The sequence below is a fragment of the Gracilinanus agilis genome, chromosome 2 (genome assembly GCF_016433145.1).
Source record: "Gracilinanus agilis isolate LMUSP501 chromosome 2, AgileGrace, whole genome shotgun sequence".
Classification (NCBI taxonomy): Eukaryota; Metazoa; Chordata; class Mammalia; order Didelphimorphia; family Didelphidae; genus Gracilinanus; species Gracilinanus agilis.
The window spans coordinates 266,078,838-266,103,643 of NC_058131.1; the positions used below are offsets into that span (position 1 = coordinate 266,078,838).

The 24,806-nt window shown below is 38.4% G+C and overlaps 1 protein-coding gene across 1 annotated transcript in view; it reads left to right on the top strand.

Annotated features, from left to right (window-relative positions):
- RTEL1 (regulator of telomere elongation helicase 1) overlaps window positions 1-24,806 on the top strand; it is a 109,102-nt gene that overhangs the window by 6,753 nt on the left and 77,543 nt on the right. The window contains exons 5-11 of the mRNA XM_044663881.1: window positions 765-825; window positions 9,831-9,906; window positions 11,352-11,436; window positions 12,158-12,223; window positions 14,329-14,482; window positions 15,440-15,478; window positions 18,282-18,360. Coding sequence (XP_044519816.1) covers window positions 765-825; window positions 9,831-9,906; window positions 11,352-11,436; window positions 12,158-12,223; window positions 14,329-14,482; window positions 15,440-15,478; window positions 18,282-18,360 — 560 coding nt within the window. The remainder of the gene's footprint in view (window positions 1-764; window positions 826-9,830; window positions 9,907-11,351; window positions 11,437-12,157; window positions 12,224-14,328; window positions 14,483-15,439; window positions 15,479-18,281; window positions 18,361-24,806) is intronic.

A 24,806-nucleotide genomic window follows, 5' to 3' on the forward strand; every position in this document is an offset into this window, starting at 1 on the left:
ATTTCCTAGCTACTGATACCTCTTCCTTAAAATTTCCTTGCGTTCCTTTATTTTTTATGCATCATGTTTCTTTTGTTAGATTGTAAACTCTTTGAGGGCAGAGATTGTTTGATTTTTATCTTTATAGTTCCTGGTACATGATAAACATTTAATATAACAACTAATTATTTAATTTATTTATTGGCTGCTTAATAAATAAATTATTAAATGCTTGTTGAGTGATGGACATTATTCGGCCTAGATTTAAGTAGCTCTTACTATCTTTATCCCCAATTCTGGAAACTGGCTAAGGGTTGAGGTGAGGAACTCTCTTCCTTCTACTTTTTCTGGTACTGTGATACAAAGGCACAAAGAAAGTACCTTCTTACCTAACAGTTGCCATGCTTCTAGAAAGTTGCTTCTAGACATTGTTCTAGAAAGTAATCTTAGAGTTTATCTTCTCCTACCCCTGACTGAAGTCACAACTCTCTATAACAACCAGAGGAGTCAGCCAGCCTATTTGTGAATGTGTCTAGAGATTGGAATTCACTTTTTCCACAAGACAGTTTCCTAGTGAATAGGCCTCTGACCCAAAACAGAAACTCTCATTAGCAACTGTCTTATTTAGAGCAAAGAAGAATAAAATTGGGAGAGCAGCACCCCAACCCTCTTGCCTCCAACTAAGCTCTTTTTTAGCATTCAGAGATTCCATAACAAAACTCTTTTTGTGCCTTTTGGGCGCACTAGCCCTTCAGATAAGTACACAAATATATTTTATTTTCCAGATCCATGTGTGTCGAAAGAAGGTATCAACTCACTCTTGTCATTTCTACAACAATGTGGAAGGTAAATGGGAACATTCTTAGTTACTTTGAGGGAGGCATTGAAGAAGAATGATATAATTTCTTCCTTTTGTTGTTAGTACATGTATATGCAAATATGGATTTATACTGCCTACTTATTAAGGACTCACTTTCTTTGGAGATGCTGTACTGGATGGAGCCAAATACTAAGTCAGGATACCTGGGTTCTATTTCTGACCCTATTTTAAAGCGGTTCAGCTCTTGGGACTTGGGCCTTTGGTTATTTGGGGACAATAATCAAAGATGTATATTTGAATGATTGTTATGTCCTTTAATTTTTTAGGGATTCCTACAAGGATTTAGTCCAAATAGGTCCTAATGTAAATAGTGAAAACTTTGCAGTGGCTTACTCTCAATATTCTTTTGACATGACCTGTAGGGTAGTTCAGATTCTTTCTGGAAATTTTGGCATTCTTTGTATTATTTGTCTAATAGCATTCAGACTGGCTGCAGTGAGCAGAAAATCAGTGAGAAAGTGCTTCTAAAATATGGTCTCTCAAAGTAAATCATTGATTGTCAAGATCAGTACCATCAGAGAGTGATGAATTAAATACTATTAACTGAACTGGTTCTAGAGTTAGGTAGCTAGCATTAGTCCTTGGAGTTCATTGTTTATCATATTCCCTTAATTGTTCAGTTGTTTCAGTCATGTCTGATTCTTCATGACCCCATTTGAGATTTTCTTAGCAAAGATACTGAAGTGGTTGCCATTTCCTTCTCCAGTTCATTTTACAGATAGAAACTGAGGCAAACAGGGTTAAATGATTTGCCCAGGGTCACAGAGCTGGTAAATGTCTGAGGCCAGATTTGAATTCAGATTTTCCCAACTCCTGGTCTAGCACCCTAACAATTGTTCCACCTAGGTGCTATACTCCATCAATAGCAGTGGGCTTTGGGTCTCATTCTGTTACCGTAGGAACAGCGGTTATATACTTTGCAAGCTTTACTGAAGGTAAAATTCTCTTGTCTTTATAATAATGATGCGTCACATTTATATAGCTCTTTAAAATTTATAAGGCACTTTGCTCATGGCAACTGTTAGGTAAATAATGAAAGTCTTATTCTCATTCTATGGATGAGGACAGACTCAAAGGGATAAGGTAACATGTAAAATAAGCTTTTAGTTAGGGAAAAGTCAGCTGTCTCAAGTGAAAAATTGTGTTCTTGCTACTTTTCCTATGTTAGGAAGCCTACAAGATTTCCTTTTAACACCTTTAACTGATATTCTGTATATTCTTCAAAAATGGGCATACCTGGTTTTCTGTCTGGTGCTAATGAAATAAACCTTAAACCATCTAGATTTCCAGATACCCAGGTTCATTGCAAGTAGCAAGCTATTCCACTACAGATGAAGGGCACATTGAAGGATTGTCCAATTGTATAATCTCAATAACATCTAGAGCATTTATACCACAGAAAGGAACAAGTCAGTGTTCTCAGGCTTGGAGCAACCACACCAAAAGGACTTTTTTTTTTTTTATCTTGTTACCAAAGACATTTAGTGGTTGCTAAAGCTGTGTCACCTAAAAAAAGATTTTAAAAAGAGAAAGACAGTAAGTATTCATTGGTATCTTTAGAATTGAATGGTTGCCTCAAATCAACCATATTTATATTTAATTATTATTCCCTATCACACTTTGTTGTCACATTTGTATTCTTAGGGTGCCTGTTTCATTTGGGGGATAAAACCTAGTCATGGTCAGTGGCCTCACAAGGGCTAGAACACTAGGAAGGATAGAACTCATCCAGTTATCCTATTTTACATATGTTTAACTTTGTAAGCTGTTTTAAATCTTTAGGAAAGTAGAAGGAATGCAAATCTTAGGTACAGATAATGTTTTTCCAATTAAAAGCTAGCAGTTCTATCACTAAGATCTGTCTTAAGTGCCCTGTTCTACTCAAAACCTATTAGATAGTAAATGTCCATCTTTGTTATTTGCAAGACTTCCAGGGTTAGCTGAGAGTTAGGAAGATTTTTTTAGTAAGTCACTACTGCCATCTAGTCTGGAACTTCTTTCTGCAACATCCTTAGTGCTCATCGTCATCCTTCCCCTTCCTGTGTCACTAAAACCACAAAACCACTAGGTCTATTCTCATTCTTCCTCTGTGAATAAATAGGTTAATTGAAGTTAACTCAGTTATTCACTCTGGGTTCTCAACTTCTATGAATAAATTTGAGTGTTGTCTGATGCTTAGCTTGAGCTCAGCAGACATAGATATAGTTGGTAGCTATTAGTAGAATTACCCTGGAGTTTTGATATTTGAATTTTTACTATTACAAAAGTGGGGTGGGTAGGTGCACAGAAAGAGATGCTGCCCATTTTTTTCCTAGCCAGTTTCCATTTATTCATGGCACCTGGGAACCCAGAGTTAATTTAACTTCAGTTAACTTATTTTTTAAACATGTATTTAGCATCATCTGTGCCCAAAACCTAACATATTCGACATTGAGGATACAAATAAAAATATGAAATAACACTCAAAGAGCTTATATATTGCACTGGCAGTATATAAAATATAAGCAGAATTGGGGGCAGCTGGGTGGCTCAGTGGATTGAGAGCCAGGCCTAGAGACAGGAGGTCCTAGGTTCAAATCCGGCCTCAGACACTTCCCAGCTGTGTGACCCTGGGCAAGTCACTTGACCCCCACTGCCTACCCTTACCAATCTTCTACCTATAAGTCAATACACAGAAGTAAAGGGTTTAAAATTTAAAAAAAAAAAAAAATATAAGCAGAGAAGTAAATACGAGCTAATTTGAGGAGGTAAGGATAAAGCCATAACAAGAGGGAGGGGAGGCATTAAGGTAAGGTTGGTCCTTGTCCCTAGGCATGAACTGACATAATGAATGTGAGGAAAGAGTGCCTGACACAGAGTAGGCATTTAATAAACACATGGTGTTTGAGTCTAAGCCTATACAAGTATAAGGAAGTAGGAGTTGGTGGAGACAAGCCTTTATTGAAGATTTGCAAAGTGTACATAAATGGAAGGACAAGAGGATTAAAGAGTGTCCAGGGGGAGGGGGAAGGAAATAAACCTTTAGTAAGTGCCTGCTATCAGCCAGGAAGCATTTTACAAATATGCCATTTGATCTTCACAGTAACTTCTCATCTTGGGAGATAGATGCTATTATTATCCCCATTTTACAATTTAAAAAACAGAGGCAGACAAGTTAAGTAGCTCATAATACACAAATATTTTACACAAGTTAAATGACACCAGTAACTTCAGCAACACACAAATAGTAAGGTCAAATTTGAACTCAAGCCTCCTGATTTCAGGCCCAGTGTTCTATCCACTTCGCCACTTATCTGCCTTTTTCCTTACTAAGGCTAATCCCTTTACTTGTTCAAGCAATCCTCTTCCATTTTGTCTTCTCCAGCAGATTGCCCCCCCAGCCCCGTCATCTCTACTTTATCACTTATTTTCTATCTCTCCCTGTCTCCTGGCTCATTCTCTTTTGCCTATAATAAGATGCCCATGTCTCCTAAGTCCTGAAAAAACCCTCACTTGATCTTTCCATCCCTGGTAAGTGTCATCCTTTAGCTCTTTTGCCTTTTGTAGTTAAGTACTCAAAGACGCCTCCTCTGCTGTCACTCTCTTCATAAGCCCTTACAATCCAGCTTACCGAAACCATTCTTTCCCAAATTACTGTCAATCTATATATCTTTGCCTCCTTTTCTGTCTTGGTGCCTCATACTTAGTAGGTGTCTAGTAAAAGTACATGGATTAATTAATTAATTAATTAACTGTGAAAATTAATTAATTGTGAAAAGAGGAAAGTAAGGCCAAAACAGGGGTGGGGGACTAGGAAGGGGCAGGGGAGATAATGGGAGGTCACAAGATGTTGAACAGTAGACTACAGAGAAATTGGTAGAAGGAAAAATAGGAAAAAATTATGATAGAAAAATTATGGTAGAAAGAAAAATAGAAAAAAATAAAAAAATTATGATCACAGAATGCAATTTCAGTTACGATTATAGCCTTAATGCTACCTTGGAACAGCCACAATTGGTAGAAAATATCAAAGACCAGATCTGATCAGAAATTGGCAAAGAGAAGAAAGGAAACTACTGGGCACTATGTGCCAAAGATTTATTGGGAAGCTCCATTTCTCTTTCCTGAACTGTTCTCTATTCCTCTGGCCCTAATTCCCATAGTTTATGGTGGAAATATAAAAGACCAATGATATTGTTCATTAGAAAATCCCAATAGGAAGAAGCTGAGGAACTGGAATTCCCATGAATGCTTTTCCTGATTGAGGGAATAGTTCTCAAAAGGATGCTGATAATTTTTGATACTGTGCTGGAAAGTGCAGAATAACGATGGCCTAGAATTAAATAGCTCCTTTGCAGGAGTCCTTGTTATGCTTGCTGGTGTACCTCATTGGCTTCATCACTTCCCCGGAAGGCCTGTACCATGTAAGCAGTTTATTTTTGGTTGAGGAAACCACAGCACATAGAGTAAATGAACTGCTTGAGGCCCTCATTTAGTTCTAGAAAGGCTTTGGCTCTAAGGATCCAGATAGTTCTCACTAGGGTAACTACTTTCTACCTATTGTGGCTGGTGAAGTGACCTCAGGGTGTCCAGGAATGGCCTCTCTAGCCAGCTCAAGGAATCTATAGAGACCTCACCCTTTGAGAGTAAACATCTCTGGCTAGCTGCCCACAGCAGTGTTTCAGGGGGGCCAGCTGGAGAGAGCATATAGCTGCCTTTCTTTTGCCTCACTCCTTTGGCTTTTACTTCTCTTGGTGACAGAGGCTACACACAAGTCCTCAAACCAGCTCCATCCAGATTTTCTGTTACTAGGCAGAAAAAAGTCTTTGCTGCACCAGTGGCGTCATGCTCAGTGTTTAAGCTCTGGGCCACTGCGTAGAAGAGCCAGCCTCTTGGCTTTCTGGGAAGCTGCCTAGCATCAGCAGTGTTGGCTGAAGACCAAAAAGGGGTGAAACGGGGCGGGGAGGAGGCAGCTGAGTCAGTTGTTAGAAATGTAAATAGCAGGAGGTTTCAGTGCATGCAGAAATCTGCACAGAACAGATAGAGGAGAAGTAGCCAAGAGAATTTGGGGATGCTTATAGGAAAAAGGAAAAGGAAAAACAAAATGAAAAAGGAAAGGGAGGGGGAGGGTATTAAAGAGAGTCAGAGAATTGTTTAGCTTTCTATTCAATCTCTTGAAAGACAAACTGGAATATATTAAGGAACCAGAAAGTTCAAAGGCACTAAGAAACATTTCCATTATGTTGCCTTTCTGCATCTATTGAGGAACCTTCCTAGAGAACCCCCTGCAGCTCTCAACTATACAGGCTGAGGCTGGTTTTGTAAGGAACCCATGAAGAGTACAAGCCTTGGCTATAGTAGTCCTACCTACCTGGCATATCCAGCCCTTGAAATGATGAAAGCACTAAGAGATGAAGAGATAGTCATATCTGAAGAAGAGAGACTTAGCTCTGCATTGCCTCTTATCTCCATTTTTCCTTCCCCCCCAATCCAAGAGCATGAATTGTTGAGGCTGACAGATACCACTTGCATTTTGCAAGGGGATTTTATCTTTCAATTTCTTTCTAAAATTCTCTACAATTTATCCTTAGCTCTTAGTTTGCTTATTTCCTCCTCCAATTGCAACTAACATTGCCTTGTGTCTTAAATTTTTTATAACATCTTTCTGTTGTGGATTCTTTCCTTTTGGCCATCTGTAGTCAATCATCTTTACACTTACAAGTCACCCAGTAGTCCAAGCCAGATCAAATTTCTTTTTAACTGCTTAACATCTTGGATTTGACTGGTTGGACCTGGAGTTGATTTTGAAAATTACTTGAGATTCCTAGAGTGGAAGCAGAGGCTTTTAGGGTTGGCAAAGAAGCTTGTGTAATACAGACCTCAGTGTTCTGGGTTTGACTCCTTTTTTTTTTTTTCATTTGCTAAGCCAGGGCAAGCAAGGTTAAGTGACTTGGGCAGGGTCACACAGCTAGTAAGTATCTGAGGTCACATTTGAATTCAGGTCCTCCTGACTGTAGGATCAGTGCTTTATCCACTGAGCTACCTAGCTGCCCATGATCTTTGCCCCTTTGGCTCCCTTGTTTTGTTTTTTTTTTTTAAATCTTTACCTTCTATCTTAGAACTAATACTGTATTTTGCTTCCAAGGCAGAAGAGCAGTAAGGGCTAGGCAATGGGGGGGCTAAGTGACTTGCCCAAGGTCACCTAATTAGGAAGTATCTGAGGCCACATTTGAACCTAAGACTCTAGGTCTCTAGGCCTGGCTCCTTTTTCTTAAATGTTAAACTTCTTATTGAAGGCATCTCCCAGGCAGTCTGTTTTGTTGGAGCAAGCTTACTGTCCATGGCCTGAAGTTTCTGGTGCTATCAAAACACTCCCATATCCCAGCTCACATTCATATTTATGAGCTCTCTGAGCTAACTTGTCCATCCACAGCAATAGTGAGTAATTTGGAACAAGGAAAGCCACATTAGATCTTTCTATTTCTTGCCAAGTAGAGAGCTGTTTTCAGAAAGCACTTTGTTTTGAGCATTTCTAGGAGATGGCCCTTCTTGATCTGGTGTTAGTTGCTTCTGTGATTAGCTGATCTTAAATTATAAAGGGAAAGAACTCTAGCCGGGGGAGTTTGCCAGCCAGGGTTAAACAGCAACTCTTAACAGGAAGGCTCTGCATTGGCCTCTCTGGCTGAGCTCTGGTACACAGCATGCCAATTGGCTGCTGCTGTTGCTATGGCGTCGCTGAATGGATGCCTCTCTCTCCTCTTGCTGCCTTGTCTCTCCCTTTCCCTAGTCTCCCTATTTCATCAGCTTTAGACATGGATGTTTGGGGCCCCCCATGCTCTGCAGGAGCAGAGGGATTGGTTCTTCAGTGAGAGCAAGTGCTCCTGTAAGATGTAACAAGTGTTTGCTTATTCTGGCAATTTAGAGCAGTAGTCCTTGGTTATAGAATAGGTCAAATGAGAGAACTCACTGATTTAGTGAGATAGTAGAGATAAAAAGTGCTTTGTGAACCTCTAAGTGCCACGTAAATTCTAGCTACACTTGTGCTAAGGAAATACCTGGAAAGCCTATGCCACATTTCTGATGGGGGAGGGACTGTTGTTTTAAAGGGCTCAGGCCTCCCTCAGAGGAATTCTCATGGAAAAAGAAAGATCGGCTAGGCAGTCGTGGGCTGGTTGGTACCTTCTTGTAATTGCCAGCCCCCACTGAGGGGCCCATAATGACCTAGAAATTACGGTGAGGTGTTTCACTTTGAATCCGTGGTAGCTTGTTTCAATGCCTGGTTTCCATTGCTCACAGAAAGAACAAGCATTTTTCAGGTGGCTTACCTAACCATAGTTCTCCCAGATGGAGAGCTTTCTCAGTTCAAAATTTTTGTTCTTGTACTTGGCCTCGGATGATCTCCACCTATTGGCAATGGTAGAGAAAGCTGAGATTAAAGATGGCAGGTTCCAGGAGAAGCTAAGTAGCACAGTTTATAAAGCACCAGACCTAGAGTCAGAAGGACCTGTTTTCAAATCTAGCCTCAGATACTTCCTAGCTATATGACCTGGGCAAGTCATTTTACCCTTATTGCTTAGCCCTTGGTCTTTTGTCTTAGAATTGTCACTAAGACAGAGAGTGTTTAAAAATAAATAGCAGAGTCAAGATCATTGAATCAACCTTCTTTTCTCATCACTATATTTTACCAAGTCTGTTCCTCCTCTCTCCTGACTGTTCAAAATGACTACATAATTTAATAAATATTTGTGCATAAATATAATAATAAAAATATTATAAATTTCATAAATATACTTATATATAATCTAATAATAATAAATACATACATCTAAAAAATCTTACCAATATGCACATTTTTCTGAGATTTGTTCTCTGCTTTTCCACAATGATTTTGCCTCTTTTGTTAGACTAGTTGGATCTCTGCTGGATTGACTCTTTCTACACTTTCCCCTCAGCTTTTTGTCTAAAGACAGATCATAGGCCTTTTGCATTTTTGTTCTCTTTGTGGCAAGGCTATTTCTTTGTGGTAGATTGGTCCTCCTCAAGTCCCTTCTGAATCCCTGGGATTGTTCCCAGTCAGGTTTTGGATAGTATGGATTCTAGGCATCCTCAAACTGCTGTGTGGCTAACTCCATCTCTCTGATTCCATTTAGTTCTGGTTATGGCTACATATTTTAATTGTTCCTTAAACTCTTCTATTAAATTGCTTCTCAACCTGACTTTTTGTTTTTACATTAAAAGAGAACAAAATTTATTTTAATTGGTAGGAGAGGACAAATCAAGAAGTGAATTATCTCCATCTTGCAGCCTCACTGCTCATTCTGGCTGAGGACTGTCTCTAGAGGTTTGCTTAAATTAAGATTGTGCAAGATCGCCCGTTCCTTGCCACTGCTGTCTCCTTGATAGGCTAAAAAGGTGAAGGTTATCTGTCAGATTGAATGAGGGGTAATGACTGGGGAAAAGATAAGTCTGTTTACCGTCAGAGAATCTCAGCTACTTTCCAATTGCCTACTCCATCATCCAAGGCTAAGACCACTGGCATCTCTGCCTTCCTAGGGGGAGGAAACGCCTGGGGATGGGGGTGGGTAGCAGCTGGCTACTCTGCTTCCTTGGTTACTCTGTAGAAAGAATGGCTTAGTGTCCTCTCTAGTGCCTAGTTGGCATCTGACTCTGAGTTTTGATAAGAGCTACATGACCTAGGTTGGGAGGACTCATGCTAAGGTACACGATGTGCCTATTCTTTGTTCTGGCTTTCACTGATGCTCCTGATGCTTCTCCAGGGGAGTTCTAATTGTGCTGACAGTCTATAAAATGCCAGGTGTTATATTTTTGCCCCAAGTATAATCCCAGAGTACCTTGCTATTGGAAAGCTGCACTGCCCAGTTTATAGGATGATCTGTGTCCTTGGGGCTTGAGAATTGACTCAAGAACTCATGAAACCTTTCTGTGGGGAAAAAAGATACTTTTTAATTCATTCTTGTCTCTATTCTTACAGAGAAGAGCACAGAGAAGGAGTTGGTCACTTCTATCTTGGATATTGAAGATTTGGTTAAAAGTGGAAACAAGCACAGGTAACAAAAGTGTAAAGCACAGGTAAAAAGTGGAAACAAACACACCAGCTTTGCTCTCCTCCTCCCTTCTCTGTTCAGCTTTGTGAGAAGCAGAGGAAAGCCATCTGACTTGAGCCTTCACACAATTCCCAGTGCCTACCTTATGGTCTTGTTTGTATGAGGCCTAGAATGAGCACTATTATATAGATAATGGATTTTGTACCAATGATCTGAAGTTGACAAAGAGCCACTGGAGTTGTGTAGGCTCCCACATGAGTCTTCTCAGAGGTATTTCCAACTTGCAGCCCAGACCCTCTGCCAGTTCTGACCCTATTTTGGTTTTTGCTAATGTTCCTGAGTGTGGTGGGACTTCTTCCCCCCCCCCCCCCCCCAAACTCCTACCATCTGTTTTAGAATCATTACTGTGTATTCTAAAGCAGAAGAGTGGTAAGAGCTAGGCAATGGGGGTTAAGTGACTTGCCCAGGGTCATACAACCAAGTCCAGATTTGAACCCAGGACCTCACATCTCTAGACCTGGTTCTCAACCCACTGAATCACCCAGCTGTCCCTTGAGACTTCTTAATCTGAGGGGACCAGATTTTATTGTTGAGTAGTAACCCTCAGGGATATGTGGAGTCTCGACTATCTCAGAAAGCAACATTGAGGATTATCAGCCAGAGATTAATGTTACCTAATCACATTGAACCTTAGTTTGCCTTCTTGCAAATAAAGCTCTTTAGAAAGAAGATTGAGAATTGTAAAGTTGCAACCACATTATTTAGAGGTCTCAGAGTGTTACAGACTCAGTGGGATGGCCAGTATTGTTCTTGGATCCCTATTAGAGAAAACTAAAATGTTACTTTTAATCTACTTGGCTTTTCAGTTCTTCTCCCTTTATATGATCTCTTGACATTTGGAAGCACCTACAGGCTAGACTTTTGTCCCTCCTGGCAACCATCTGTTTTTAAGACTAATATACCCATTCTACCCATTGACAGTGTCATGACCTCTCCTTGCTCTAGTCAACTTGAAGTTGCAGAGAATGTACTAGTTTGTATTTGTAAAGGGAGTTTCCTTATCCAAGTAGTTAATCCATTTTACAAATCTTCCCCTCCCCTCCCCCCACCTCTGCCCCTACCCTGGCCCCCTGCCCTTACCCTTTTCTTCTTTCACCTTTAACTTCTGTCTTAGTATCAGTTCTAAAACAGAAGAGTGGTCAGGGCTAAGCAATTGGGGTTAAATGACTTGCCTAGGATCACACAGCTAGAAAGTGTGTCTGAGGCCAGATTTTAACCCAGGATCTCTTATCTCTAGGCCTGGCTCTGTCTACTGAGCCTCCTAGCTACCTCTCCTTATTTTCTCCTGAGAACTCTAGAGGGTAAGAGTAATCAAGAAAAGAAAAGTACAGTCTCATCTTTCTGTGAAGGGTATTAATAGCTGATACCTTGTCTTTCATTTTAAACAGAGTCTGCCCTTACTATTTATCTCGGACACTAAAGCAGCAAGCAGACATCATTTTTATGCCATACAATTATCTGTTGGACTCCAAGGTAATGCTTCATCATTTGTATGAGTACTTATTTCCTAATCGACGTTTAGTGATTTAAGCTAGTGTCAAAGGTAAAAGAAAAGGGATATTTCAGGTTACACGTTTTGTCTTGGCAAAAGGCATTGTTGCCACAAAGAACAGAACAAGAGTAATAAACTCTGAAATCCTGTGAGAGCAGCAGTGGACCAGGCGGACTTTACTATTTGTCAGGAATCCAGGATTGTGTCCAACAGAGGCTTCAGTACATCAGTCACTTAATGGCAGCACGAGCAGTGCCACAAATTCAAATAATTGTTTTGCCCAAAGGACTCTTGAGTGTTTGATAACTAAGCAGAAGGGAAACCTTTGCCTCATTTGGTTCAAGATGCTTTCTGAAACTTCATTTCCTCTAAGAGCAGAAGAAGGGAAAACCCTGCCATCTTCTGGTAACAGTAAGAGGCCAATGAAGGCAGGGGGGGAAGCCAGGGTGCTTGCTCCAGGCACAGTGCACACATGTGCCTCTTGAGTTCTTGCTAAAGGTTTTAGCCTTGTCAGTTTTCTTTCTTATTTTTCTGCTTCCCCAATGCAAATACCATTTATTCTGAAAGACTAGTCAGTCCTCACCATTTGAACACACTTTTCCCACAAGAGCCTTTTACAATTGCCCATGGGTGATTGGATTTAGCATCTGTTCTGTCTACCTCCTGCCTCATGCATCCCTTTCCTTAACTTTTCTTTTGCAGACACGAAGGGCCCACAACATTGACCTGAAAGGGACAGTGGTGATCTTTGATGAAGCTCACAATGTGGTAAGTTTCTAGGTTTCTTTATATTTACCCTTTCCATGAATTAGTGTTGTCCACATCTGATCTGATGATCTCTTTCTTCCAGTCCGATGATATTCTTCTCCCTTGTCATATATTGGATTGGATTTCCCATAAACTTAGATCAAGTCCTTTTTTTCTCTTTTTTTTTAAACCCTTACCTTCTCTCTTAAAATCAATATTGTGTATTGTCCCAAGGGAGAAGAGTAGTAAGGGCTAGGCAATAGGGGTTAAGTGACTTGTCCAGGGTCACACAGCTAGGAAGTGTCTGAGGCCAGATTTAAACTCCAGTTCTCAATCCACTGAACCACCTAGCTGCCCTCTATCATCTCCTTTTTAAATGTAGACTGATAAGTTGTTCTTTGCTAGACTATTTAGGAGGGATAAGGGAATGAGTCTTGGCACATTAAAATCTGGTTTCCTTTGTTGGTTTTTATTCATATGATTGTAGTCAGCTTTATTTTGGTCTTTCTGTATTTCTTTATATTCTTCATGTCTGCTACTTCTTATGACATAGTATTATATGTATTATATTAACGTAATTTACTTAGCTATTTCTCAACCATTCGAGGTAGAAGGAACCATAGGAGGTAGCTGGAATATTTGTGTATGGTAGGGCCTTCTTTTTTCCTAATAACATTACTTGGATAGAGTCACATCAGCTGGGGTAAAATATATGGCCAGTTTTGTGGCTTTTATTGTACAATGCCAGATTGCTGGAAGTCTCTTGGAAGCCGTTTTGCTATCCTACTAACAGTGTAACAGAATTTGTTTCATTAAGGTATATATATGGTTGAGTCTTGGAATTATGTTGCAATAGGTAGATTTTTTTTTCCTCTCTTTTGGGGGCAGTGGCATTTGAAAATTAGCAAGTCAATTCTGTCATTTCCTTATTTTATAACATTTCTTTAACATTAGTCCTGCAAGCAAACACTGTTTTTGTTCTCAAGGCCATTGGTTTTGGGGAACAGGGAAAACTCTACCACAAGGAATCATGACTTTTAAAGCCTACTGAATGGAAATGGTTCCCGAAATATGTTTCAAGACCTAATCCTTACACTTGCTTTCATCAGAGTTCAGAATGAGGATCCCCTGAATGAAAGGATGAATGATCAATATAGAAAAGAACATCTTAAAAATTAGAGCTAAAACTGAAAATGAAAAGGCCTGCCATATGATATAATGAATTTCTTATAACTAGAAATGTTCAAGCAGAGATTGGACTATGACTTTGGAGATCTATGTTTTGGGTATCTACGTTTTGGATGTTGGGGTTGGGGAGATTCTATCCAGGTTTTGGGAGGGCCTTTAAGGCTCATCTCTTTAAGGTTATCTGATTATTAGTTGTCTTGCATAAAGCTCATGAGTTTCATTAGTGAATGTTCAATACTGAACTCATATCCCCTGTATTTTTTAATTGTTTTCATGAGGAGCTAATCAGAAGGCATGACATAAAGGCATAATAAGTAAGGAGTTTTTAGTCAGATACTTTTCTTTGTTAGTGTCGATAGATCAGTAAACTTGGAGACAGGAAGAACTGAGTTCAAATCTCAAAGAATTATGCTAAACCTCAGTTTCCTCATCTCTAAAATGGGGATGATAATAATAGCACCTACCTCATAGAGTTGTTTTGAGGATCAAATGAGATTATAAAAGTAAAATGCCTTGCAAACCTTAAAGTTCTATCACAATGTTAGTTTTTATTATTATTGTTATTTGAAAGGAAGTTGGCTTCAAAGCATCTGTGCTGCTTCATGGGAATATGTTAATTATTTTATCTCTGACTGCACAGAACAGCTATGGAGCCCAAGATATAGGAGATTCCAAGGTATTCCCATTTTTAACAACTAGTCTATGGCAAGGTTAGTGTCATGTTTGTTTTTATTTAGGGATTTGGCCATATTTCTCCTGAGCTTTTAATTTCCTTTGTTTTATTTACCTGAGTAAACACAGACATATCCTGCTTGTCTGACTTAGGAGTCTACTAGTAAATTATTCTGGCCTCACTACTTTTAGAACTGCTCAGAGTCAAAGTGTATTTAGCCTTCCCTCCTAGTGCTGCTTTTAACTTGGGTTTCTTCACCTCTCAGGAAAAGGTATGCGAAGAATCAGCTTCATTTGACCTGACTCCCTTTGACTTGGCATCTGGCTTGGATGCTATAAATCAGGTGTTAGAAGAACAGACAAAATTGCTACAGCAAAATGAGATTCATGCACAGTTCAACATGGAACTTGACAATTCAGGTAGGTGTGAGACCAGGGAACTCAAGAAACAAGATTTTTTGAGGAATGTAATAAAGGATTAAGCTTCTTGAAACTAGAATAAAAAGGATTTCCATTATATTAAAATGAGCTTTCTGATAATCTGGGTCCCCAAGAAGTTAGCAGATCCAACTTCTAGTCAAGTAGAACCATGTTCTGTTTAAACTTGTATCCACTGTGGTAAAAACAGCCTTCCTTAAAAAGGAATCAGCATCTCAAATTCCAAGACAGACAGAGACAGAGAAAGAGAGAGAGAGTATGTGTGTGTGTTTGTACATGTGTGCGCGTGTGTGTGGTACAAAATCCGAATAAAATTTTTTGGCCCTCTCTTTGTGCTAGAGAAGGTGTCTGAATTTTTTTTTCTTTTTCTTTTATGGGGTATTTATAATACCTTATTGGAAAATTTGGATTAAGTATTTGGTCGCTATGTTGATATTATACATATATTTTATGCATTTTTGAGATTCTAAACTTTTTCTGTGTTGTCTGCTAGACTTCATGTCATCTGCAGCTTCTGCAAAACTCTCAAAAAATTCCCATTTAATTTCTTATACAAACCCATGATATATCAAAACTGCAATGGGGAAAGTTGTGATGGGAAGAGATACATATATATGTATAATATATGTGTGTATATATGTATGTTTGTATGTATATATTATCAGTAATTTTGGACACTTCCAAAGTCCTTTGCATCTCTTTCTTTCGGAGTACTGTAGGTAAGAATGGATGGTATGAACTTTTCAGTTAGCAGTCTCATATCTCAACTGTACCTGTTTTAGACAGGTTCATTATTCAACTCTGATTTTTGACTTCTGTTCTCTGACATAGAATGGGGAAAGAAGATTAGCAGAGACCAAATCTACATCTAATATAAGATTCCCTGATTGTCAATAGGATCACATACTGACTCTACATTGGTTTTCTTGTTTTATACAGGTCTGAATATGGAGCTTGAAGATATAGCTAAGGTAAAAAGTAAGTCTAACTTTTCCCATACTGCCTCTCTTTCTAAGAAACTAAACTGTATAGAAATGTTAGTTGGAAGGCTAAACTTAAAACTTTTTGGTTAAAACCCTTTAAGAGGAACTTCTACCCATAATTTTTGCATAATTCTAGTCTAGTTAGAGTAACAAGAGAATAAAATTACAAAGATTGACAAAGAGGAAACAAAATTATTCCTCTTTGTAGGTGACATGATGGTATACGTAAAACACTCCAAAAAAATCACTGAAGAAACTAATAAATATAATTAATAGTTTAAAGTGAGGTAGCAGGGTTACAAAATAAATCCATAAAAATTATCATCATACAGTACTAACCTGGAAAATATTAAAGGAAATTAGATTCAAAATAACTACTAAATGACTAAAATATCTAGGGATTAGCCTACCAGGACACGTACAAAATTTATAGATATATAACTACAGAAATAACGGAAGACAAATCTTTGGAAAGATATTCACTGCTGATAGTATAATATAATAAAAGAATGATATTACTTAAGTTAATTACAAATTTAATGCTTAAATCAATCAACCAAAGGGATACCTAATAGAATAAGACAGAACTGTAACAAAATTCACTTGGAGGAACAAAAGGTTTAGAATCTCAAGGGATGTAAATAAGGAAAGTTATATTATAAAGCAGTAATCATAAAACTATTTGTAATGGTTAAAAAGCAGAAAAATAGATTAGTGGAACAAAATAGTAACATGGTATTTGGCAAACTCAATATCATAAGTTACTTGGATGAAGGATTTCCTTTTTGACAAGAATTTCTAAGAAAAATGGAAAATAGTTTGGTAGAAATTAGGCCATCATTTTACATCATATATCCCCAGTTGCTCAAACTAGATACATGACCTGAATATAAAAAGGTGACATCAAAGAAAAATTTGAGAATGGAAGGAAGTACTTTTCACAATTATAGTAAGGGAGGGCAGAATTCTTAACCAAACAAGGGATAGAGGAATTCATAAAAGATAAACTAGTCATAATTATATAAAATTTAAAAGTTTTTGCACAAATAAAATCATTGAAGAAAGAGAAGAAACTGTCAAGTGGGGGAAGAAATTTGCACCAAACTTCACTGATTAAAAATCTGATATCCAGAATATTTGTAAATTGATATACATAAAACACTGCTGGGGCAGCTGGGTAGCTCAGTGGAGTGAGAGTCAGGCCTAGAGACAGGAGGTCCTAGGTTCAAACCTGGCCTCAGCCACTTCCCAGCTGTGTGACCCTGGGCAAGTCACTTGACCCCCATTGCCCACCCTTACCAATCTTCCACCTATGAGACAATACACCAAGTACAAGGGTTTAAAAAAAAAAACAAAAAAAAAAAACACTGCTATCATTCCTCAGTAGACAAGTGGTCAAAGGATGTGAACAGTTTTCATATGAATTTTATAAACTCTAAATGATTGTATAAGAATATGTTTAAATCATTAATTACTAGAGAAATGCAAATTAAAACAACTCTTGTGTTTTCACTATATCCTGTGAATTTGCAAAGATGACAAAACACACAAGAGAATGAAAATGTTTGAGAATGCCTCTGGAAGACAAATACATCAATAAACATTTAGTGGTGGAACTATAATTAGTCTAATCATTCTGGACATTAACTTGGAATTTTGCAGTCAAAGTGACTATACATCCCTTTGATCCACTGATTCTGCCAATGGGTATATAGCTCAAAGAGGTGAAAGAGAAAAAAGATTCCAAATATATCAAAATATTCACAGTGGCCCTCTTTGTGGTAGCCAAGAATTATGCACAAAGTGAGCGAATGGCATCTGGGAAATGATTTACAAAACTGTGACATATGAATATAGTGTAATAAAAAACATAGTAATAAAAATATGTAGTAAAAGAGGAATATGAGAAATTCAGAACCTTGGGGAAATTTGTATGAACTAATACAGAATGCAGTAAGCGGAACATAAAGAACAACATATACAGAGAGTACAAAAATATAAATGAGAGGATCATTTGAAGTTGAACTCTTTAGTAACTTAAAAAAACAAACAAACAATGATTGCTTCAGGAAAGAGATAATGGAATACTTCTCCTTAATGCCAGTGCCTAGAGTTTGGGGACTAGAACAGAATATTTATACTTTTAGGTATGGTTATCATTGAGTGGTTGTGTTTGTTTTACTTTGTTCAATGGAATATTCAATCTGAAAGGGGGAAAGGCATTCCCTCTCTAGTCCCCACTCCCCACTCTTTAAACGACTAATGTAAAGACAAAGAGCATCAATAAAACATTTTTTTAAAAGAAAATAAAAAATGACTATCCGAATTTCAAAGGAAGCAAAGTATCAGGCCAGCTTTGGGAGAATGGGAGCTGCTAGTGCTATTTAGACTGAGATTTTTCCTTAGAGCAAAGCTGAAAGGATCTCTGGACTTCACCTAGGAAGACAAAGACCACATTTTTGTTCAGAGATCTGCAGAGGCGTGGTTGAGGTAGTGAGGGTATTCATCGAGCACTTCTGTGATGTCACTTGGCCTAAAGACAGGAAGCAAGGTTTTACTGTTTGACTTTTACGCAATTATTTGGATGTTTGGGTGTCTTGAGTGTCAGTGAGAGTCTGCTTTCTTTTTTTTTTTCTTTCATTTCTTCCTTTTATACACCATAGAAATATGAGAACTTGCTTATATCATGTATAGAGCTTGGAGGTATGTGTGTGGACCTGCCTAAAGGGAATTATGACGCTTGCATAGCAGCTTTTACCTGGATTTTTCCTCATTCTTTCTTTTGCTTATCTTGGCAGTAATTCTTCTTAAGCTGGAAAGTGTAATTGATGCCATTGAGCTTCCAGGAAATAACACTGGCATGACTAAACCTGGAAGGTAAGTCCTAGCTATGGAGGTTCATGTTTTAGGGTTCTGCATTTTGTATTGTAACGCTCAATTAGGATGGATTCCCTTATATTTCTGTTTGGAGATTTAGATCTCAAAGAGCAAATGGCTAAGAGGTCAGTCCCTAAAAACCATCCCACCTTTGGCCTAATACAATAGAATGATTACAGACGGGATTCTAATGGAGGCCAGTTAACTACAAACCAATCTCACCCATTCGCTTTATCCAGCCCAGACTTATCTTCCTAGTTATTGGCATTTCCCTTCATTTCTTGCCTCCCCACCCACATGTTTTCCATTATATTCTGGGAACAATAAGTAATCAAATCAAAATTGTCATTGCTTCAGAAAAGGGTCTGTTGATTGCCCTATAACTACTCACTATCTCCTGACAATCCAACCTCAGACTCCTTTTCTGGCTACCTCTTCCTCTAAGCCTTGAGCCAATGAGAATGAAAGCTTCTTGAGGTCAGGGACCATCTCACTTTTATATTTGTATCCCGAGAATCTAGTATAGTACATGGCACTCAGCAGGTGCTTAATAAATATGTTTTTGTTTTTTCATGTGACCGTTATTTTTCTTATTAACTCTTCACACACACACACACACACACACACACACACACACACACACACACACACACACACACACACACATTCTCTTCTAAACATCCCTGTTTCCTCCAAAGGCACAACCATCCTTCCAGTCTTCCAGATTTATAATCCCATATTTCCAGCTCATTGGGTTATACCCTTACCCACTTTACAGTACAGTCAAACTGTCTCTCCTTTATGTCTAGAATGTACTTCACTTCAGAGAACTTCTTTCTCCCTTTAAGATATAGCCCGAGGGGCAGCTAGATGGCTCAGTGGATAGAGTGCCAGACCTGGAATCAGGAGGACATGGATTCAGATTTTACCTCAGATGCTTCCTCCTATGTAGACCTGGCCAAGTCACCTCATTACCTAGTCCTTACTGCTCTTCTGTCTTAGAACTGATACTCAGGATTGATTCTAAGACAGAAGGTAAGGGTTTAAACAACAACAACAAAAAAAGACGTAGCTCTGGCAATATCTTCTATATGAAGCCTTTCCTGACTTCCCCAAATACCAGTATCTTCCTGCGCAAACTACCTGATGTTTAGCTATTTGGGGTATTTTATATTTATTTACTTTATAGTTTTACTGTACCCTTGCCTTGCAGCATTAGAATGGAAGCTCCTTGAAGAGACTGTTTTATTCTTTGTACTTGTACCCCTATCACCTTGCACAGTGCCCAGTACATAGTAGGAGTTTATTTACTTATTTATTTGTTTGTTTGTTTGTTTATTCATTCATTTATTTTTTTTTTTTTGAGGCCCTTACCTTCTGTCTTGGAGTCAATACTGTGTATTGGCTCCAAGGCAGAAGAGTGGTAAGGGTAGGCAATGGGGGTCAAGTGACTTGCCCAGGGTCACACAGCTGGGAAGTGTCTGAGGCCAGATTTGAAACTAGGATCTCCCGTCTCTAGGCCTGACTCTCCGTCCACTGAGCTACCCAGCTGCCCCCTATAGTAGGAGTTTAATAAAGACTTGTCAGTTGATTGGTCAGAACATCTCTTCAGGTTTGTTTGGTTTTTTTTCTGTCTCTCAATTCTATTCCTATATCACACATTAGTTTGTCTTTTCCTTTTGAAACAGCCCAGGAAGGGGGCAGCTGGGTAGCTCAGTGGGTTGATATCCAGGCCTAGACATGGGAGGTCCTGGATTCAAAGCTGGCCTCAGACACTTCCCAGCTGTGTGACCCTGGGCTAGTCACTTGACCCCCATTGCCTACCCTTACCACTCTTCTGCCTTGGAGTCAATACACAGTATTGGCTCCAAGGCAGAAGGTAAGGGTTCTTTAAAAAAGAAAAAGGAAAAAAAAAACTGGCGGGAAACTGGATTTCTTTCCCTGTTGATCACTTCTCAATAATGTATTTTCGTTAATAGTAGAAATTTCATCCACCTTCATTCTTTAAAACATTTGTCTAACTCTTTATCTTTTGCTTTTGTGGCTTACTTTTTTCCAGAAAAGTAGGCTAGCCTCCAGCCACCAAATTGGCATCAAATCTTACATAAGGGACAGATCACCCACATGTTGAAGCAGGAGAAATCCAGCTGAGATATTTACACTGCTCTCCTTCACTTGTGTTGCCCTGTATAGAAAATTACCTTCTACTGGGGAGAAAATTTTGGCTCCATTTTTTAAAATTTTATTTTTATTTTGAATATTTTGCCATAGTTATATGTTTTCATGTTCTTTCCCTCTCCTCAAACTCTCCTAAGCCCCCTGTAGCCAACACACAATTCCACTGGGTTTTACATGTATCATTGATTAAGACCTAATTCCATATCATTGGCAGTTGGACTAGAGTTATCGTTTAGTGTCTTCATCCCCAATAATATCCCCATCAGCCGATGTGTTCAAGCAGTTGTTTTTCCTCTGTGTTTTTCCTCCCACCGTTCTTCTTCTGAATGTGGCTAGTTTTCTTTCTCATAAATTTCGGAGTACAGGTAATAGTAGTTATAAGAAATGCTTTATTTGCTTCTTGGTTGAATCTGATTTGAGAAGTCTTGTCTCTGTAGATTCAAGTTTCTATTCTGACAGTTATTTTTCCTGGGTAGACCATATATTCTGCTTTCACAACTCTTCATTTCTTTCTTGATCCATTTGAGAAGCTTCTGCTCTGGGCCCAAGCTCTCTTGGGAATCTACAGGGTCTTCTATTTCTTCAGGTGTTGGTTTAATTTCCTTGGTTTTATAATATTCATTCTAAAATGTTTGGGCTTAGTTAGATGCTCTGGTGACCATCTTCCCTTCTATTTTAATGTCTTCTCTATGGATTTATCTGCTCATGCGCTAGGTTTTTAATTGAATTTTCTTCCTCCTGAGATCTTTGGCAATTTTAGTCTTTTTGCTTTATATTTTTCTACTGCTCACTTTCTGACTTCTTTGGTAGTGTATTCCTCTAGGACTGGACCTAAAAGCTTTCTCAGATTCCTCCTACGTTGAGATATTCCTCATTCACTACCCCAGGCAACTCCTGGGGGACAGAAGCTTGTCTCAGACGGATGACAATCCCCTTTCCTTAGACCTGGTGTAGACCTTACACCTTCCAGAGCCCTGCCACTATCCCCTCTGTTCTTTAGTTTTCTGACTGTGATGCTATATCAGCAGGCCCAGGCAGAATACTCTTCTGTTTTTCTAAGCTTCCACCTTCACAATGGGAAGAACTATAGGAAAAAGGGGAAGGGGAGTTGGGCAAAGCTGCCTTTTTGGTGGTATGCAGCAGGGTGTGCTCACAGAGAGGTTGTTATGGTGTGAATCCCAGTACATAGGGATGACCTGAGGATCTTATTTATGGCGTCTTACCAGAGCATGGGAGTTGGTGGGGAAGGGGTTGCCAAGTAAGTACATTCAGGATTAGGAACTGGGACAACTAGGTGGCTCAGTGGAAAGAGTGCTGGGCCAGGAGTCAGAAAGACTCCTCTTTCCGAGTTCAAATCTGACCTCTCATACTTCCTAGCTCCGTGACCTTGGGAAAGTCACTTAATCCTGTTTACCTCAATTTCCTCATCTGTCATTTGAGAAGGAATGGCAAACAATCCCAGTATCTTTGCCAAGAAAATCCCAAAGGGGATTAGGAAGAGTCAAACCTGACTAACAACAAATTTAAAAATTAATAAATTGTTACTTTAAAAGGGATAAGAAAGGATTGGGAAATTGACCTCTACTTTTTTTTTTAATTTTTATTTTAGTTTTGGGGGGTGGTTTGGCCTTCCATACTCTTAATGTGTCAAGTTGTCATCTTGTTAGACATCTTATTAATATTTTGGTTGCAATTACTTTAATCTCTTGTGTATAATTATTATTTTAGGGAGTCTTGAGAGGTTGTGATGGGTGTAGAAAATGTTTAGTCCTCCATAATGTTGGTTAGTTACATGGTCCCATATATTTCCTGTTGGATCTGACTGTTATTTGTATTATAATTTACATAGTAATAGGTAGGGATCATGATGTGATTTTGCTTAGCTTGGTTTATTTCATCATATAAGTCTTATTGCATTTTTTTATATTCATAATATTTGTCATTTCTTATGTCATTGTGTTTATATAACATTTTTTTAGCCATTCCCCAAACCTTGGACACATAGGTTGTTTACAGTTTTTCATTATTATAGTTAAGGTTGCTATGTGCCTTTTTTGTCAATAATAATTAGGACTTTGGTCAATAATGTCCACCATTGTCAGTTTAATGGCTATAAGATTGTATCTCACAACTGTTTTAACTTGCATATCTCTATTAGATTATTTGGATAGTTTTTCATGTGATTATTGATATTGATGTAACCAACACAATGTCACATACCCTGGAACACTGTTGAGCTTCTTAGAAGAAATCACTCAAGAGTTTGGCCCTCATCTACTCAGGAAGGACTAGATGGATGAAGATATGAAGATTGTTTGTTGTCTAGATGGTGAGATCCATTTGGATGTACAACTCTCAATCTATACATTATGCATATGTGGGACAGTCAGTGCAAATGGGCAACAAGTAGATTTGAACAGATGGAGGAGAGCTGACTAGATTGGATTGCCTTTGGGAGATAGTAATCCCAAGCTGCTCTTAAAAACAAAAGCTCATCTTTTTAAAACTAACATTCATTTAGAACCAGTGTTGCTATGTGGTGGTGATATGTGAAGTATAACAGTTTCCAAAGCATTGAAATGATTACACAGCAGCCAGTGGAAAGGTATATGGTATGTGCAGGCAGCAACACATAAATAATAAAAGAGTAAGAGTAAAAGATGTTTTCTGGGAAGTATGTGTCAGGAAGAAAAGATAGTCTGGTCATAGGGCTATGAACAGCCAGAGTGTTCTGTTGTTGTCCTTGGAAGTGTTAGGAGAAAATGAGGAAGACCTTCATCACCCTGGAGGTGAGTCTTTTTGTGGTGAACTTGTGGGAGGACCTTGACAAGAATCACAACGTGGACAGATTACAGTCTGCATCTCTGGAGGGTGCGAGCTCATTTATAAAATCACAGATCTATTTGAGTATAGATGCTCACTCTCAGTGGGTTCTTTAATTTTTTAGATCAACTGTATAATGGTAAAGATGTAATTTACTATGGAATATTGCTATTAAAATTCCATCTATTCCATTCTAATAGCTTCAATAAGGATAGCCATGGTAAATATGTGGGTTGTTCTCATGAAAATTTTATATAGGTAGAAAAGTATATGGGCTTGTAGTTATTGGTGCTTTCGTGTGTGTGTGTGTGTGTTTATAGTAAAATCTGAGGGTTTTTTCCATGCCTTTAGTATTATCCCTGTCTTCAGATAACTTGATAATCTTTAAATACTCTCAAAATTGTTTTCTCCCGCCTACACTCTCTCTTTAAATACTTGATTAGTTCAGCTGTTTTTCACAACTTTGTTTTCTTTGGTGCTATTTTTCTTCCTAGAAAAACATCTAGTGTCCTAACATCTGATGTTTGAATCTAAATGGCCTTGATGGTCAAGTTTGTTATTGTTATCTTTTTAAAAAAAACCTTTTCCAGATTCTTTCAATTTTTTGTCTATTTGTTGGCCTGCCAATTTCATCCTTTTAAATGCCTTTGGGATGACTTTGCTCAGTTGGATCTCTCATCACTGTTTTCCCCTCTACTTCTCACTGTTTTTTGAGGTGATATTGCTCAGAATCTTCTACCACTCTTTTTTCTGAAAGATTTTACCAATAAAGTTTATTTTTTATATAGTGTTAACCTTGACTACCATTTCCATTTGGCTAGAAGAGAGTGTTTGCTGACTGAGACTATTTTTAGAATTTTTTGGTCTTTTCATTATGACAATTGATTTACATTAGTTAAATTTCTGTATGAAATCATTATGATCAGTGGTAGTGACTTTTCCTTCTTTGGAATCCCTAACTTAGTTTTTTATTTTATTTTTTAAATTTTTAATTAATTAATTAATTAATATATGAACATATGTGTGTATATACATATACATCTATTTATTTATTTTTAACCTTTAACTTCTGTGTATTGGCTCTTTGGTGGAAGAGTGGTAAGGGTGGGCAATGGGGGTCAAGTGACTTGCCCAGGATCACACAGCTGGGAAGTGTCTGAGGCTGGATTTGAACCTAGGACCTCCTGTCTCTAGGCCTGACTCTCAATCCACTGAGCTACCCAGCTGCCCACCCTAGTTTTGTTAATGATGACCTTTCCTTTGCTCTTATAAATTGGTGCTTGACTATATACAGACAATTGTTCCAGGAATCACTCCTTTTTCCAAATTATTTATTTATTTATTTTGAGAGGATTTTTCCATGTTTACATGATTCATTTTCTTTCCCTTCCCTCTTTCTCCCCCCCTCCCAGAGCCAGCAATCAATTCCACTGGGTCGTACAAAT